The following is a 17,104-nucleotide window of genomic DNA, read 5'->3' on the forward strand; positions in this document are numbered from 1 at the left end:
ATTTCTAAATATAGATCTAATGGAGTTAGGGCATTTTCTGAAAACCGGTTAGGCACGATAACGTTGGAGAATCTAGGAACCAATAGTCAAGGCTCAGTAACTTCCCTTGTTATATATGAACATGTTTAACGTCCTTGTTCGAACCACAGGCAGCAGTATCATAAATTTGCCCCCACCCCCGAGCTTACCACAGGGGTTCCAGATTGTTGAATGTACACCTATTGTGTATGGTTTGACTTTTCAACAACGAATATTGACAAAAATACACAGTTTGAAAAAATAACCCTCGTATAGGTATTATATATACACAAAATATGAAACGCACTACATGCCTATTGCTAAAAGATTGTGGAACACACAACGGATTTTAATGATTGTAATTCGGCTTCTTTCTGAGCTGCACCATCAACATTAAAAAAAAAAGAATTATAAAATAATGGGTTCCGAATGTTGCTGTGAAAGGATATAACACATAAGTGTATTTACTTCAATACATAAAACTTGAGAACAGTTATGTTACTTTGGTGATTGTCCACTTACACTACTACTTGTTCTTAAAAAGTGATTTTCTCTTTGAGTGCTGTTTAATTGCAGTGAAATGGTATTTATGTTTAAGTTAAGTATACGTAAATTTAAAGCGATTATTTCTGAGTTACATGCGAGGTTCATATTAAAAGATGAGGCTTAAAACCGGTTTAAGCCCCAACAAATTTATTGACAGATTTAAGGCGTGGACCAGTGTTTTATGTGAAATGTTGTGATGTACATATAAAGGCGCTTTGTCAATTGCCTTTAACAAAATAATGGCAGACGGTTACCAAAATTTATCTTCAAATATTTTCATTTGTGTTCCTTTATATTTGCAATTATTTTTCTAACTCAACTATCGTTAATAAGGGTACTGTCGATTTGGTTATATAATCCATATATCAATAATAACAAGAAAACCACTATTATACTACGTTAGTTATGGCGATCCATATAGCCTGGACCAATATGGGTAGCTCACGGTTCTTGTTCAATTGCCTATACTTACAGTATCAGCTTCAGTGTGTGTATAACGGCGCACGTTTGTGTTGCATTAAATTTAAATAAAAGGTATCATCTCGACCCAAGACAACTCATGTCTTGTACTCTTTAAAATTGAATATACATAATACCAGTTTATTATTACACTCAGCACATTTACAAATGCGATATGAGGTACAATAATACAAATACATGTTCAAATAATTTAAGATACAGGACAGACTGCGGGTATACACTATTATTACGCTGTGTGTTTATATGTAAAATATACACAAACATCAACAGTAAACAAGCTTATGAACATATTAGAAAGTATGTAATGCGATAATTATGCAAACAAGATGTCAACAAAACAAAGACAATAACATGTTGTGTGCCGGTTGGCTAATGCATTCTGTTCAAAACTTCATTTAAGAACATGGTTAGATTCAATAGTATGTGATTGTTCTTTACGTTCATTAAGGCGTAAAAACTTAGGCAATTACTGTTTCTAATATATTTTCGAGGTATAAGTTTTTTTTTCGTGATTCGTTGAATACAGTACATTTAAAAAGGTAATGATATTCGTCACCAACTTCGCGAGCGTTACATAAAGTGCATAGTCTATTACAACGTTCTATGTTTGACCATCTAAGTTTTTCATTTGGAAGTTGGTTGTTACACATTCTAAAATTAACAATGGTTTTTAAAAGGCGTGGAGGTAGGACATCAAGGTAATACTCGTATTTATGTTCGGTTTTGTATATGCGATAGTTTAGACATTTGTTTGATTCAAAGATACTGCTGTGCCAATTTTGTACATACTGGTCCTTAAGACTAGTTTCTATCTTTAGTAAAAGTGATTCTCTAGAGTATAGATAATCCTGGTTTAGCCACACATGACTTAAAACACATTCATCAAGGATATATTTTACGTGGCGTAACCAGTTATATTCTCTCCCGTTTTGGAAATAGTCAAGATACATAAATTTATACATCATAGATGATAGTTTAACATTATTAGATATTAGGCTGCACCAAAAACCAATAATTTTCTTCTTCATAGCTATATATATTGGATATCGACCAAGGTCACCATAAAGCATAATATGTGGTGTACTACGTTTGACCTGTAGTACGTGTTTCAGAAAATCAGTATGAACTTTTTCTAAAACATTAACATTTGAATAGCCCCAAACTTCACATCCGTATGTTCAATTGGCAATATTGTAAAATCAAAGAGTTTTAGTTGACATTTAATAGACAAGTCCAAATGTCTAATTTTTTTATATAGGCTAAATAATCCTTTTCTAGCTTGTTAAACAATATGCTTTTTAGCTGTTGCGAAAGTTCTGTTTTTTTTTGAAAAAAACAACACCAAGGTATTTAAATGTATCTACAACTTTGATCTGGTGATTGTTTACTATAATATTTCGATTTCTATGGGAACGATCACCAAATACCATGACCTTAGTTTTATCAAAATTTATGTCTAATTTCCACAATGTACAATAATCTTTAAACGTATGTAATACAGATATGAGGTCTTCCTCTGAATTTGAAAATACAACAGTATCATCTGCGTACAGTATAACTATTAGTTTTAAATACATATCTAGGTGTTCATCTGAAATATTAACACTTACATTATTATGCTCTACCAAATAATGTTCTAAGTCATTAAGAAAGAGAGAAAAAAGGATCGGTGAGAGGTTTTCGCCCTGGCGCAAGCCTCTTCCGCAGGGGAAGAAATTTGAATACTCTTTGTTAACAAAAATACATGATTTTATGCCACTATACATATTCTGTATGATTCTTAGAAAGTTTCCATCAATATTATATCGCATTAGCTTGCCCCAGAGACCCACTCTCCATACAGAGTCAAGAGCTTTTTGGAAATCAATAAAACAACAGAATAACTTCTTATTTCTGCGTCTACAAATTTCAGCTAGGGTGTGAAGAACAAAAATATGGTCAACAGTGGAATGATATTTTCGAAGGCCAGCTTGGTTAGGGTTTAACAAATTATTAGTTTTAAAACCGCCGTAAATAGTTTGCCAACACAGCTCAATATTGTTATAGGCCTATAATTTTGTGGATCATCTTTTGCTCCTTTGGTTTTAAAAATTGGCACAATTGAGCCGACAAGCCATGATTCTGGTATGAATCCAGTATTTAGTACTGTATTAAACATTTTTTTATGCAAAGGCATTACAATGCTGCGTGATGCTTTAATGTATTCATTTGTAACATGATCTAGACCACTAGCCTTTCCTGGTTTCAATTTGTGTAAGCATTTTTAAATTTCATGTATAGTAATTTCGGTATTAAGGCTATGATTTACATGTACATTTGAAAAATCGGTATCAACATGTACGTTTGAATTTACATTACTAATATTCAGATTTTTAAAAATTTCGAAAAAGGTATCAGTGTTCACATCTTCATGAACACTTCTTGTATCTAAACTGTTAATAAAGTTCCAATAATCTTTCGGGGATTTACTCCGCATGTTTTTAATTTTATGTTTTGATGTGTCTTTTATGTGTTACAACAGATTTTCTTATAATATGTTTATATTTTTTCGATACCTGGATTAACTCAGTTTTAGCCTCGGTGTTTTTTACAAAACTGTATTTACGTTTGCACCTATGATAATTAATTCTTGCAGTTTTAAACTCATTAGTAAACCAAATAGCAGGTTGCGTGTTATGATGTTTATTATTTGATTGGGTTGTTTTAGATGTTCCAAGAGTCATGCGGGCAGAGTTAACTAATGCATTTTCAATAGAGCTAACGATCTCATTTATATACACCTGACTAATTTCCGAATAATCAACATTAAGTCGCTGTAAAGCGTCTTCAATTAGAGATAAATCAATGTTACTTATAAAAGATTGCTCCTTACTATTGTCCCATTTTCTTATTCTCTCTTTCATGTCAACGTTTTGGTCAGGGTTACACAATTTTACATGCAAGTGAAATTTTAAACAACAGTGGACATCTGATATTAAAGAGCAATACTCGCTTACACTAATTTTTTTTAATAGACTCGTATGATGATAAAACATAGTCAACAACGGACGTATCCTTACATGTGAAATTTCCAGTTTTATCCGAGAATGATCTACCATTTAGAATGACAAAATCGTTAGAACGGCAAAAATCAGTTAACAGTCTACCAAATCGGTTTACATGACTGTCTTTCGAGCAACGCTTATATAACATATCATTGTTTTTAATACATCGTGCACATTAGTATCAAAAATAGCAGAAGTGTCTATATTTAGGTAATCATATAAACTTTGAGCTACTTCCGCAATATCTGAGATATTAGACGTTCTGGCATTAAAATCCCCAAGTAAAATAACATACTTATTATTTGAGTTAAACTCTTTTTTTTCAGCATAGAAAAGATCAAGTATAATTTGGTTAAAGTATTTTGAACTTTTGGGTGGTATATAAACAGCCCCAAATATAATGTCTTCATCGGTATTTATAATGGTCTTAGATATTTTCAACCACTGCACATATTCACAATCGTTAGTGATTATAGATACACAATTTGAAATGTCTTTCTTTATAAAAGTTGCAATACCGCCAGATTTTTTATATTGCTTTTGGGAACGATTTTTAAGAAGACACTTATAATTTTCAATTTTTACAATGTCTAGGTCATCGCAATGTGTTTCAAAACATGAAAAAATAATTAAGTTTACGAACTCCGGAATATTAAGTTTTGACTTCAAACCACAAACGTTCAGGCAAAAATACTTAAGGCCACCGCGGCTCCTCTAAAGTTGAGTGGATTCAGGCACATTTCCGGGTTGCGATGACGGCTTATGTCCTATTTGGGGTCTGTTAGGCGCCCATCGCCGTTGCGGTTGCTGTGCGCTTTCGCGCTCCCCACCTGTCCTTCCGGTATGGGGTTCACGAGATAACCGCTGTTCTTGAGACACATCGATCTCCCCGGCTCTCACTTCCCTACCGTCGACGAACAGCCTGTCGTGCACTAGGACGGTTCGTTTATTCTGCGCACGGTAATGGAACATTAGCGGGTATAGTTCACGGCGCTTCTTTTCGATTTCTTCAGAGAATTGTTCGTTTATTCTATACCGTGTCCCTCTTAAAAGGTATCCGAACCGACGAACGTCTTCTCTATCTTTGAAAAAGGAAAATTTTGCCACTATAGGGCGCGGAGAAGGTCTTGATTGTGTAATGTGCACCTGTTCTGCTTGTTTGTATTACTTCTTCAATGTTCGTGAACACTAAGTTGTCTCGCATTTCCCTGCACTTACTGTCAATGAGTTGGGTCCTAAGCTCATCATGCAGATCTTTTATGTCGTCAAATGATTGTTTCAATGATTTGTTTTCATCGCACACCTTATCAATTTTTTTAGCCTGTTCTTCAATATGCTTTTGTTGTTTTAGTTGTTGCACACTGATACTGTCAAACCCAGAACTTAAAAACTCAGTGGAGCGCTGAAATTCTCGGTTGGTTGTCTCGGCGATGCGAAGTCTCTGGTCCATATCGTAAACTTTAACGTTCAACTCACCGATACTTTTCTCGATAGCGTCCAATTTATCAAGTTTATCTAACTTATTAAGACACTTTTCTTATTTGTCGATCTTCTCAAATTGTTCTTGCATCTTATCAATTTTACTCACCAGCTTATCAAACTCTGTGAGGGTCAACGTTACGACATCATTTTCACGCGCTGATGCGATAATATTTCCGGTGTCAAGGTCGAGATAAGACAGATCTCCATCGACAGAGTATTCAGAGCCGGGTTGTCGATACTTGGTGCGCTTGGTTCCTCGCTTTGCTGGATCTTTTGAGGCCATTGCTATGATTGCTGTAAAATACTATACACCAAACAACACACAACCTAACTAAACAATGTGAGCACTAAATGTTAACAAATATTTGGGTTTCAGTAAAAGGTAAATAAATATCTATCTTGCTAAATCTACTTAAATAAGACAGTCGCGTGTACTTTAGCTCTCTCTTTTACGCAATCGGTAGCTATGGCTTTTGGGGACTTTGAATGACTTGGGTTATGCGCGAGTGTACAACATAGAAAGCATGAACCGTTAGTCGCTCAGCGAAACCCCGGGTTGATTTGCAGAGTAACACAATAGACTGTATAAACAAGTCGTCGATGAGGTGTGAAGTTTTATACACAGGTAAACACGAGTAATCTGCACAGTAATTGCTTTTATTAAGAATCTGTTTTACAAAAAAGCTTAAATTCATAAAAATAAGTCACGTCAAATAATGTTCTGTCAAAGTTTGTCAAAATGTTAGAAGAAAAAGTGCCTTATTTAATGGTTATATTTTTAGTAACTCTTTATGTATGTAACTGCTAGGAAAACAGAGATAAACGAGAGCCAAAATAAACGTGACTTACCCGCAGCCTTTCAACACACTAATTCCTACGATAATCGGATAATAATGTAATCTAAGCACGTATTCACTTACCCATTTTAAGATTTGAATGAAGAATAGACTAACAACCGATGACAATTCGTGTAGGGTTATATAATTGCGGGTTATAGTTTTTTAGTATTTCATAAATAAGTTGTTATAATGAAACATTGTGTAGTTATAGTCGTTATAATTACATTCCGCGCCTAATTGTACATGTACTGTACTCTGCAAGTATAACTAATTAAATAATATTTTCTTCATTTTTCATTCTTCATTTTTGTAACAAAACAAATTGGTGAATTCGGGTCCCTAGCTTAAAACCTACAGGTATGTGACAATACGCTTGTCTGCATAGGAATGCGAATTTTAAAACAGGAATTTATTTCTTATAAAAGCACATCTTACTACACGGTATTTTCCCGCGGAATGCAGCCACGCAGTGCTTCTCGTGTTGTATATCATTTCAGAATGAGTGAGCTGGCGCTTTTTAAGTAACCTTACTAGGCTATAGCTTTTGTATGACTGAATGCTATTTACCGATAAAGATCTTTGAACCCGACTCTGTTTTTTTTTATCTACGAAAAAAAAAATTGGTGACCCTTAAATCAACTTGCTGCTTAGTAGACGACAGGCCATGTATGTACAAGATCTGTTGGAGACGCATACTTTCGTCCTCTACCCCATTAACAATGATGGAATTTGCATTAATTAGTTCATGGTAAGCACCATTTCATAGCTCAAGCTTTTGTCTTACTTAAATTACTGTTTGATGCATTAAGCAAAATGAAAGTAATATGTTATTCAAAAAACATTTACAGATACGAGTGTCAATAACATATTTTACATATCAACTCAAATCCTATGACGAAACGGAGCAATGGAGGAGTAGCAATCATGACATCAATTGACTGAATAATGTGACAAGGATAACAACAATTCGTTGACAATTAATATGGTTTGTTTCATTATCGTATAAACAACGTACTTTGTATCAATTGTAGCTATTCATATATTTGCGTAGTAATTATTACGAAATATATCTTTCTGTGATATTTATATTAGCATAAACTGTACTGAACAATTGCTCATATTGATCAATGATATTCTTTCACCCAGTTATGCCTAGCGTCTACAAAAAAAGGACTTGGCAAATAGCGTAGACCCAGATGCCGTCTCATTATGGTCTGCGCTGTGTTGGCTTAAATGAATTTCTCTAAAAAATATTCTAAATAAAGAAATAAATATACATGACATCCCCAACTTTGGAAATAAATTGATCCAATTTAAAAGGATGGGAGAGTCCACTAGGTCTCGTATGCCCTTCTTTGTGATATAATTTGTGATTTCCCTTAGTTATAAACTGCTATCCACACAGGTTTGTGGTGGCTGTAGTACGTTTCTAGTTCACCATCATCTTTATAACTGTAAAATTTCACAAATATCAAATCGTTTATTATTATTATTATTAAAAATGTTTAAAGTAAAGCTCAATACATAGTAGTGATGAACCTTTTTTGGGTCGCGGTCGCAGATTTCACAATCTAAACGCGGACCCTAAGTTCAAGGTCAGGGTCACAAGGTCAAAACTTTTATGCGCATGGAAAGGTCTTGTCCAGATACATATGCGCATCAAATATGAAAGCAATATCTGAAGTGACACAGACGTTATGAGATTTTTTTAAATCGCGGTTGCAGATTTCGAAACCTGAACGCGGACCCCAAGTTAAAAAATTGCATGCGCATGGAAAGGTGTTGTCCAGATACACATGCGTACCAAATATGAAAGCAATATATGAAGGGACACAGTAGGTATGGGCCTTTTTCGAATCGCGGTAACATATTTGGAAACCTGAACGCTGACCTCAAGTTCAAGGTCAATGTCACAGGGGTAAAATATTTTATGCGCATGGAAAGGTGTTGTCCAGAAACACATGCATACCAAATATGAAAGCAATATTTGAAGGGACACAGAAGGGATGAGCCTTTTTCAAATCGAGTCGCAGATTTTGAAAGCTGAACGCTGACCTCAAGGTCAAGGTCAAGGTCACAGGGATAAAAAATTGCATGCGCATGGAAAGGTGTTGTCCAGATACACATACATACCAAATATGAAAGCAATATCTGAAGGGACACAGAAGTTAAGATCCTTTTCAAAAAGTGTGACGCCGCGGACGCAGCCGCCGACACCGCCAAAAAGTAACACCTATATGTCCCCTGACCATAGCCATTATAATGCATACACTTTGAATATTTAAGAAGGAAAGAATATATTTGTAAAATTCAATAGATAGCGCACTACCTTTTGCAAATTAACAATCATGGGAATCTGATTATTTTCCGTTTTAGCAACCGAGGTGCCATGAGAGCGCATTGCTGAAGCGAGCGACAATTCATAGGTCGTGAAACAAAACGTACTAATGACATATCCGGAAGTTGATTTTAAGTAGATGGCTTTAAACTCCAGCCATTTTTGACAGTGTATTAACGATGATGTCAGGTGTATTGTGATTGTGTTTATTCTAGTCGTAGCTTCGGAATTTTTTTAAATAAAGTATCAATAAAGACAGCATAGCACTATTAAAAACGTCATATTCATGACACATTTTCATATTAAATTTATAATTGATAATATACTAGTGTCACCGCAAGACGGCACAAGCAAACGAGAAAGACCTCTTGTCACCACACCCATACCCATAAACGAGAATGGCACATGAATAGTGTTAGAAGGTGTCAACATTCATTATATTACATGCGGAATTATAATCATATATTTGTGTGACCCAAGATCATACCCTTTAGTTGTTTTTTTCTGTTTTAGTAATTGTTTCCCTTTCATGTTATCGCTGGGAAATACTGAAAACGCAATACGCTAACCACACAAGAAGAGTAGTATAAAGGGTTTCAAAAGAGCAGAGCAAACGAAATGGGAGGTTTGAGTTATCATGGCCTTGACCTAGTTCGCGTAGGTGAGGGCTTACTTGAATTTAAGATTGTTCGACATGCGTGTCGTTTAATAGGCAAATCCTTTCGTTAATGTTTGAGGGGAAGCCCACGTCAATCTTGAAGTCGATGGTAATATGTTGACTTTCAAACTTATACTGTCTTGTTTGTTGTGTTGTGTTTTATCCCACTTTAAATGTTTACTCAGCGCAAAGGGACGTTATACGAAATGTCTGCTTCAAACTGCACCGTCCCTGGTGATCGTGTTTTTCAACGAATCGTAACCATTTCGCTTTTAGCCGGGCTATCATAGCAACAAATGGTCGGACTGTTTCATGAAGATTGAACTATCAATATGACTTCTAGAGTGTTAACAATGTTTTACAAGAGCCATTTAAAGGAATACTGCCCGTTACATAGCGGCCACGTTTTCAAACCGGAACCATTTTCGAACTCATCCGAGATATCATAAGAACACATTTTCATATAATATGTTAAAGGCGATAGGTGCTACATGAATCTTTTTTAATATCATGTGAGCCCTGGTGCTCGACTACTTTTGACCAAAGGAGCATGATACAACCCAAGTAAAGGGCCATAAGACGATGTTACATACCAAATATTAATGAACCGACACGTGTGGTTTTAGAGATTTTTTTTTAGTTTTCATTTTCAAACTCTATTTTTATATCAAATAACGTACATATGCAATGGACCTGACAGTTTTTATGAACTTTAGAGAGGGTTACCGAAGGGTCATTCAAATCTTTCCAGCGCTTCAGGAGAAGTAGTTCGAAGAATAAAGTTAACGGACAGATGCAAGCCCGCAGTCACTAACGGCTGAAGGACAACACGGTCTCCTACGAGCTCCAAAAGAGCTCTATGTCATTAGCTTTGCTAAAACAGTAATATTAGCTGTTCAAAATGTGAGTTCATAAATTTTTAACTTATAATTATATAATGTATATGCTATTTGCAATTAAAATATAAACAATATTGTCATTCTTCATATTTATGTTTTGGGGTTAAATGTTTAAATTTTGTATATTTATTTTATTTTTAGATATCCCGTCCGACTTAGTTTTTCAGAAAAAGTTCCCGTAAAACAAATATCACTCTAAGCATCGGATTCAACTCCTATATTACGGGATGTCGAGAATGTGGAAAGGTAATATTAATTTAAATTATCGATATTTTATAACGTACAGTTGAATGGATGTATTTAATTATTAAACATATCATAATTGACGAGATTTAAAATATATCTTGGTTGTTCGGTTTTCTTTATCCCTATTGTATCCCTATTGTATTATTACAGTGATTCGGTAATATTTTAATCAAAATGTGTCCACACAGTTTAATGAGATGTATGCAGATTTGAACATCACAAATGACTTACTATGGCGGTTTAATAAATCACAATAAGCTGTTAATTTATAGAGATTACTTTATAAAATAGAGTGTATATACAAAGAAGTTTGTTACATAAATAATGTGTAAACAACACAATGAAATACAAAACTACGAATCTAAAATGTGCAAATATCCAATATAATATTTCAAGTAAATAAAAAATATCGCAAAATAAAATATAAATAAAGACATGCAAATCACACTTTGTTAAACATTGTCTCCCTTTATAACATCCTACACCGCGAGAACACTTGATTTTGAATTTTTGTTCTTTGCGTTAAAGGCGGAATTTCATAAGACATTTAATTGCATCCGTTAAAACAAATTTAAAAATGTCGCATTATCTAAATTGCTCACACAATCACAGTCATGCTCATAATGTTAAATAATAAATACTATACATTACAACATACACGCCATAGAGACTTTGTGTGAAATGCGAAAGCATTCACTTGATTCCAATCAAAATGCAAGTTAATGAATACGAAGATTAAATATGTTTCCTCTTTGGAACGTGCATATTCGTGGGCGTTTTAAAAGATATTTCAATATTTTATTATAAACTTATGTTTCTGCCCTCAAATACAAAATGTATTCAACATTCGCATACAAGAATTGGCATCCGCTACTACCGTTTTCTTTTTCTGTATCAAGCATGTAACTGTACTTCTTTTTATTCTAATACAAATACTCGGACGATTTGGCAAGTATTTCAATTCAACAAAATACATTCGTTAGTGTACATACATAGTTCGTATTTACTTTTCCGGACAAACACATTGATAATGGTATTTAATAAAACGGACCCTAACACTAATTTGCTGTTATGTGACCGCGTCTGTAATACAGACTGCGCCTCTCGTGCAATACGACTTCAAACGTCCAATTCTCCGTGCATTATTTTGTTGTTCCTGTGTTTCAGATTGCGCAAGAATGACATCAATTCAAAGATTTATATGTTCACATACGAAAATTGCGAAAAAAAACTCGGTTCATACATAGCCAGTTTTGGCAGTAAAATTCCAATACAATCTAGGTACCACAGTAAACGCACCCGATAACTTAATCTTTTACACTAGTTTTCCATGAACTGCTTAAAAACTTTTCACACACACACACACACACACACACACACACACACACACACACACACACACACACACACACACACACACACACACACACACACACACACACACACACACACACACACACACACACACACACACACACACACACACACACACACACACACACACACACACACACACACACACACACACACACACACACACACACACACACACACACACACACACACACACACACACACACACACACACACACACACACACACCACACACACACACACACACACACACACACACACACACACACACACACACACACACACACACACACACACACACACACACACACACACACACACACACACACACACACACACACACACACACACACACACACACACACACACACACACACACACACACACACACACACACAGGCTATAATAAATAACAATGAAAAGGCATACGTTCGAATGACAAACTTAACCGCACCAATGATCAAATTTGGGTGAACAGGCTTTGGTCAATATTAGCGCACTATATTTATCAATGACGTCTTTATGCTAAACTCATGGAATCTAGAGTTCGTCTCGTGTCTGAGCAGCTTTAGTTTCTAGTCCAGTAAAGCGACCAACAAACAGTGGCGCCTTTAGCTGATAGTGCCAAATCATAAACATGAACGGGTGATCAGCCGTAAACGTCCGTGGAGGAGCTGGCATGCTAGCACGGCAGCTAATAATTGTTGCAGCAGTTGCAGCTGTAGCCTCTGTACCTTCTTCGTTTACATCCACAAACGCCTTGTGGAACACCTGAGAAACCAACAAGTTCGTCCCCATTCCAGACAGGTCAGCTTTGATTGCATTGAACACGTCCGGCATTCCGAGAGCCGATAATGTATCTCTAAGCTTGAATGAACTCAAGCTTGAATTTCGGAATGGAAACTATAACAGTTGGTGAGGAAACATCTTCGATACATTGGTTCATTTTTTGGTAGTTTATCTTTTTCTCCATTCCAGCAATCCAGTGACGGTATTTGGAAGTAGAACTACCATAGCCATTTCATCCCCGATGTAAGGCAGATGTAAAACCTTACAATCCAGAAGTGTATTTTCGCCATATCGCACTTTCTCCATTTCTCGCTTCATCATTTCAATCTTCAACGATTTTCCGTCAAATGTATGAAAATCAGTTTGTGTTGTACTCTTTGGCTCAAACTGTGTCGCCCAGTTTCCTTTGAAATAGATGGCATTTGCAACTACCATTTTTGTAGATGCATCAATAGATCCGTTAGGCAGAAGGTTTTTTATCTTTTCATTGGTGACTTCCTCTACCCATTTGTTTATTTCTTGTCTGCTTCCCTCTGGGTTGGATGTGAAGTCCACATATTTGACATCTGAGGCAAAATGTTTGACTACAGCTTTAATATAATCTTCCAAAATGCTTTTATCACTGTTCGGATAGAGTCTGTTAGCGCTTCTCAGTGTGACATGATCGCTCCCTGTATTCAACACTTTAAATAATTGCTCAGCATCAGCAAGTATCGACTGTTGATCATTGGATTGAAATTGAAGAGTAGAAATCATTTGATTTCTAGTTTCATTTCTTGCTCCAGTTTGAATCATCGTCATGACAACAAAAATGCTGCTAGGCGACATGAACAGGTTGCCATGGGGATTGTGAGAAACAACATGTTGAAAGAGGTCCAAAGAAAATTTTGGAGAACTTGATGACATGGTTGTCAATTGATTAAAATACAATTGTTTAAAGGTTTCTGCAACAGGAGAAAAAGAGCATAATTAATATATGTTAGTGAATTTCATGGCAATTAATCCAAAATGAATATTTTAAATAGTTACTCAGTTTAGCATAGGCAATCACAATAAACAAATGCCATGTGGTTTCAAAATGATACCAAGAGGGACTGAAAGGCCCAAAGTCGCTCACCTGGGATTTAAACAAACTGACCTGTCATGTGCAGCCCAAGATGTCAACTTTCATGAAGAGTGAACAATTAATTAAACTTCTAGAGTTCTAACAAGGTTTTACTATAGCCATATAAGGATAAATTCCCCGCTCCCTGTAAGCCACGTTTTCAACAGACCGGAACCATTTTCAAACACATCCCCGATATCATTATAACACATGTTCTGACCCAGTATCATGAATAGTTGACTATGCATGTGAAACATAGCCATGTAAGGAAAAAGCCATGCCCCCTGCCGGCCATGTTTTTAAACCAACGGGAACCATCTTCGTTCTTGTCCAAGATATCATTGGTACAAATCTTCTGACTAAGTTTCATGAAGACCGGGCTATAAATGTAGCATCAAGACTGTTAACAAAGTTTTTGTATAGCCATATAAGGAAAATGCCCCGCCCTCCCCCCTGGTGCCAATGTTTTTCAACCAACCGGAACCATTTTAAACTCGTCCAAGATATCATTAGGACAAATCTTTTGACTAAGTTTCATGATGATCGGACAATAAAAGTGGCCTCTTAAGTGTTAACAGGGTTTTACCATAGCCATATTAGGAAAAATGCCCCACACCCTGGTGGCAATGTTTTTCAACCAACCGCAACCATTTTCGAACTCAACCAAGATATCATTGGAACAAATCGTTTGACCAATTTTCATGCACGACGGACGACAGACAAAAGGCGGTCACAAAAGCTCACCATGAATACAGGAATTGTTATACGATTTTGGGGAATGGGCCTGTGGCTTTTTTTGAGGGGAAAAAAATTGCGCGAAACGCCGGATTTTGGGGAAAAGAAAGGAAAGTCTTAAATAATCAATTTAATATATTTTACTGTTTTAAAAGCAAATTCAAGGCAACAAATTATATAATTATAAAATACTGTTTCTATTTCTACACTGGACCAGGTTAACTTCTAGAATTAAAGGTTTTAAAAAATATTTCTTTTTTTTAGATATCATTGTTTTGGGGAAATCTCTGGAAAATGGAAAAAACGTCTAGGGAAAATGGCCGATATTCGGCGCCTCTCAAAGAAGGAATAAAAACCATGATATATCATATGCTCTCAAAGTAAATGCTTGTCAGTGAGGTAAAGTTAATTAATCAATTAACTTGTATAAGTAGAAGAGTTAATCTTACAAGTTAACAAGCGTTGTCACTACTTTTACAACAAGCATGCGACGTATTATTTTGATCAAAACTTGTGTTCTTTACTTTCAACGTTGGGGAACATACAGTCCTCTATTGATATAGGACTTTTCATTACAATCAATAAGAAACTAAACTTTTCCCTTTGCGCACAAAACTTAAACAAATACATAACAAGTGTTCCGCGGTTGGAGACAAAGCCCCTTTAAACAGGGCTTTGAACTAGTGACCTCAATTTCGATAGGGGTCATCTACTTAACAAGGCCAATGCGCACGTGAAGTATCAAGCCAATCCGTAAATTCGTTGATGAGTTATTGATCGAATACAATTTTTTGACTTGACCATGACCTTTGACCTAGTGACCCCAATATCAATAGGGTTCATCTACTGTCTAAGGCCAATGCACATGGGAAGTATCAAGCAAATCGGTGAATCAGTTGACGCGTTATTGATTCAAAACGATTATACTTGTAATGTGTATCGGTGACCTTGACCTTTGACCTAGTGACCCAATTTCAATAGGGGTAATCGACTATCCAAGGCCATTACACATGAGAAGTATCAAGCCAATCGGGCAATTGATTGATAAGTTATTGATCGGAAACGATTTTCATACTTAGTGTGATAGTTATCTTGACCTAGTGATCCCTATTTCAATAGGGGTCATCTACTGTCCAAGGCAAATGCACACATGAAGTATCAAGCCAATCGGGCGATTCGTTGACGAGTTATTGATCGGAAACAATTTTCACGCTAAGTGTGATAGTGACCTTGACCTTTGACCTAGCGACCCCAATTTCAATAGGGGACATCTACTGTCCAAGGCAAATGCACATGTGACGTATCAAGCCAATCGGTAAATTCGTTGACGAGTTATTGATCGGAAACAATTATCACACTGTGTATGATAGTGAATAGTGACCTTGACATTTGACCTAGTGACCCTAATTTCAGTAGAGGTCATCTACAGTCCAATGCCAATGCACAGGTCAAGTATCAAGACAATCGGTAAATTCATGGACGAGTTATTGATCTGAATCAATTTTCAAACTAAGTGAGATAGTGACCCTAACCATTGACCTAGGGACCCCAATTTTAAAAAGGGTTATCTACTGTCCAAGGCCAATGCACATTTGCAGTATCAAGCCAATCGGTCAATTCATTGACGAATTATTGATCGGAAACGAACTGGTCTACCGACGTTCAGACTGGTCTACCGGCAGACAGCCATCAAAACAATATACTAGAATCGTGTTTATTTAAATGCATGTGTAACATATAATGCAGTAGGTCAGTACATATTGCGTTAGCGCTAATCTGAAAAACATGTTTAATTCAATTCAGTGTTAGACACATGCATTCTTTTAAATGATATTTTTATTTAAAAAAATAGAAATATACCAGTCCACTTCCCAACAAATATTTATAAAAACTAATTAAATATACGCCTTGCTATTATTTCACATACATTTTTCAAAAAGGAAAATTGCTTACCTGATGTCGATTGGTCAGTTAACGGCAGCGCCTCAACGTAACTAAATATTTTAGTCTATTTAACAGTTTTACGAATAATCAGTTCAAGCGTTTTGCTTACGATGTGAGTGTTTATCAAGATAATTGAATTTTGTTTGAATACTAAGGAAGATTTATTCAAATAGATTCCTGTACCATAATGTAATGTAATCCTGCAAAGATAACGTTTAATAATCTACCCGGATGTAAACACAGTAAAACGATATTTTTCCACAGGTGTCGCTTCGCGTCTTTCATAAAAGCAGTGAGGTGCACCTCTATGTATATAATGACATTATCATTTAAACATGTAAACCTAAAAAAAGTTGTCGTGAAGATGTAGAGACGACCTGTAAATAAACTTAACAATCTATCACTGATCTGCATAAAACTGATTGGCGCTTACAAGTAACTCAGGTTTCCAAATTACGAGCGTACATCCCATTTAAGACTGACTTTGAAAAGGAATCGTATCTTAATCTTAATTTAAAGCGAAACGAGCGGTCTCTTCTCGCACAACTTAGATGTGGTATTCTGCCACTCCGCATAGAAACCGGGCGGTATGTTGGTGAAGCGCCAG

General features: G+C 35.9%; 1 protein-coding gene across 1 annotated transcript; it reads right to left on the reverse strand.

The window, feature by feature from the left end:
• Positions 1–12,156: 12,156 nt before the first annotated feature.
• On the reverse strand, positions 12,157–16,742 carry LOC127840784 (leukocyte elastase inhibitor-like). The gene is made up of 3 exons (XM_052369194.1): positions 16,507–16,742; positions 12,888–13,657; positions 12,157–12,827 (listed from the first exon to the last, which is right to left on the reverse strand). Exons 2-3 carry the CDS (start codon positions 13,617–13,619, stop codon positions 12,465–12,467), a joined length of 1,095 nt encoding a protein of 364 aa, XP_052225154.1. The 5' UTR covers positions 13,620–13,657; positions 16,507–16,742; the 3' UTR covers positions 12,157–12,464.
• Between the last annotated feature and the right edge of the window lie 362 nt (positions 16,743–17,104).

Source organism: Dreissena polymorpha, chromosome 8 (assembly GCF_020536995.1).
Source record: "Dreissena polymorpha isolate Duluth1 chromosome 8, UMN_Dpol_1.0, whole genome shotgun sequence".
Lineage (NCBI taxonomy): Eukaryota > Metazoa > Mollusca > Bivalvia > Myida > Dreissenidae > Dreissena > Dreissena polymorpha.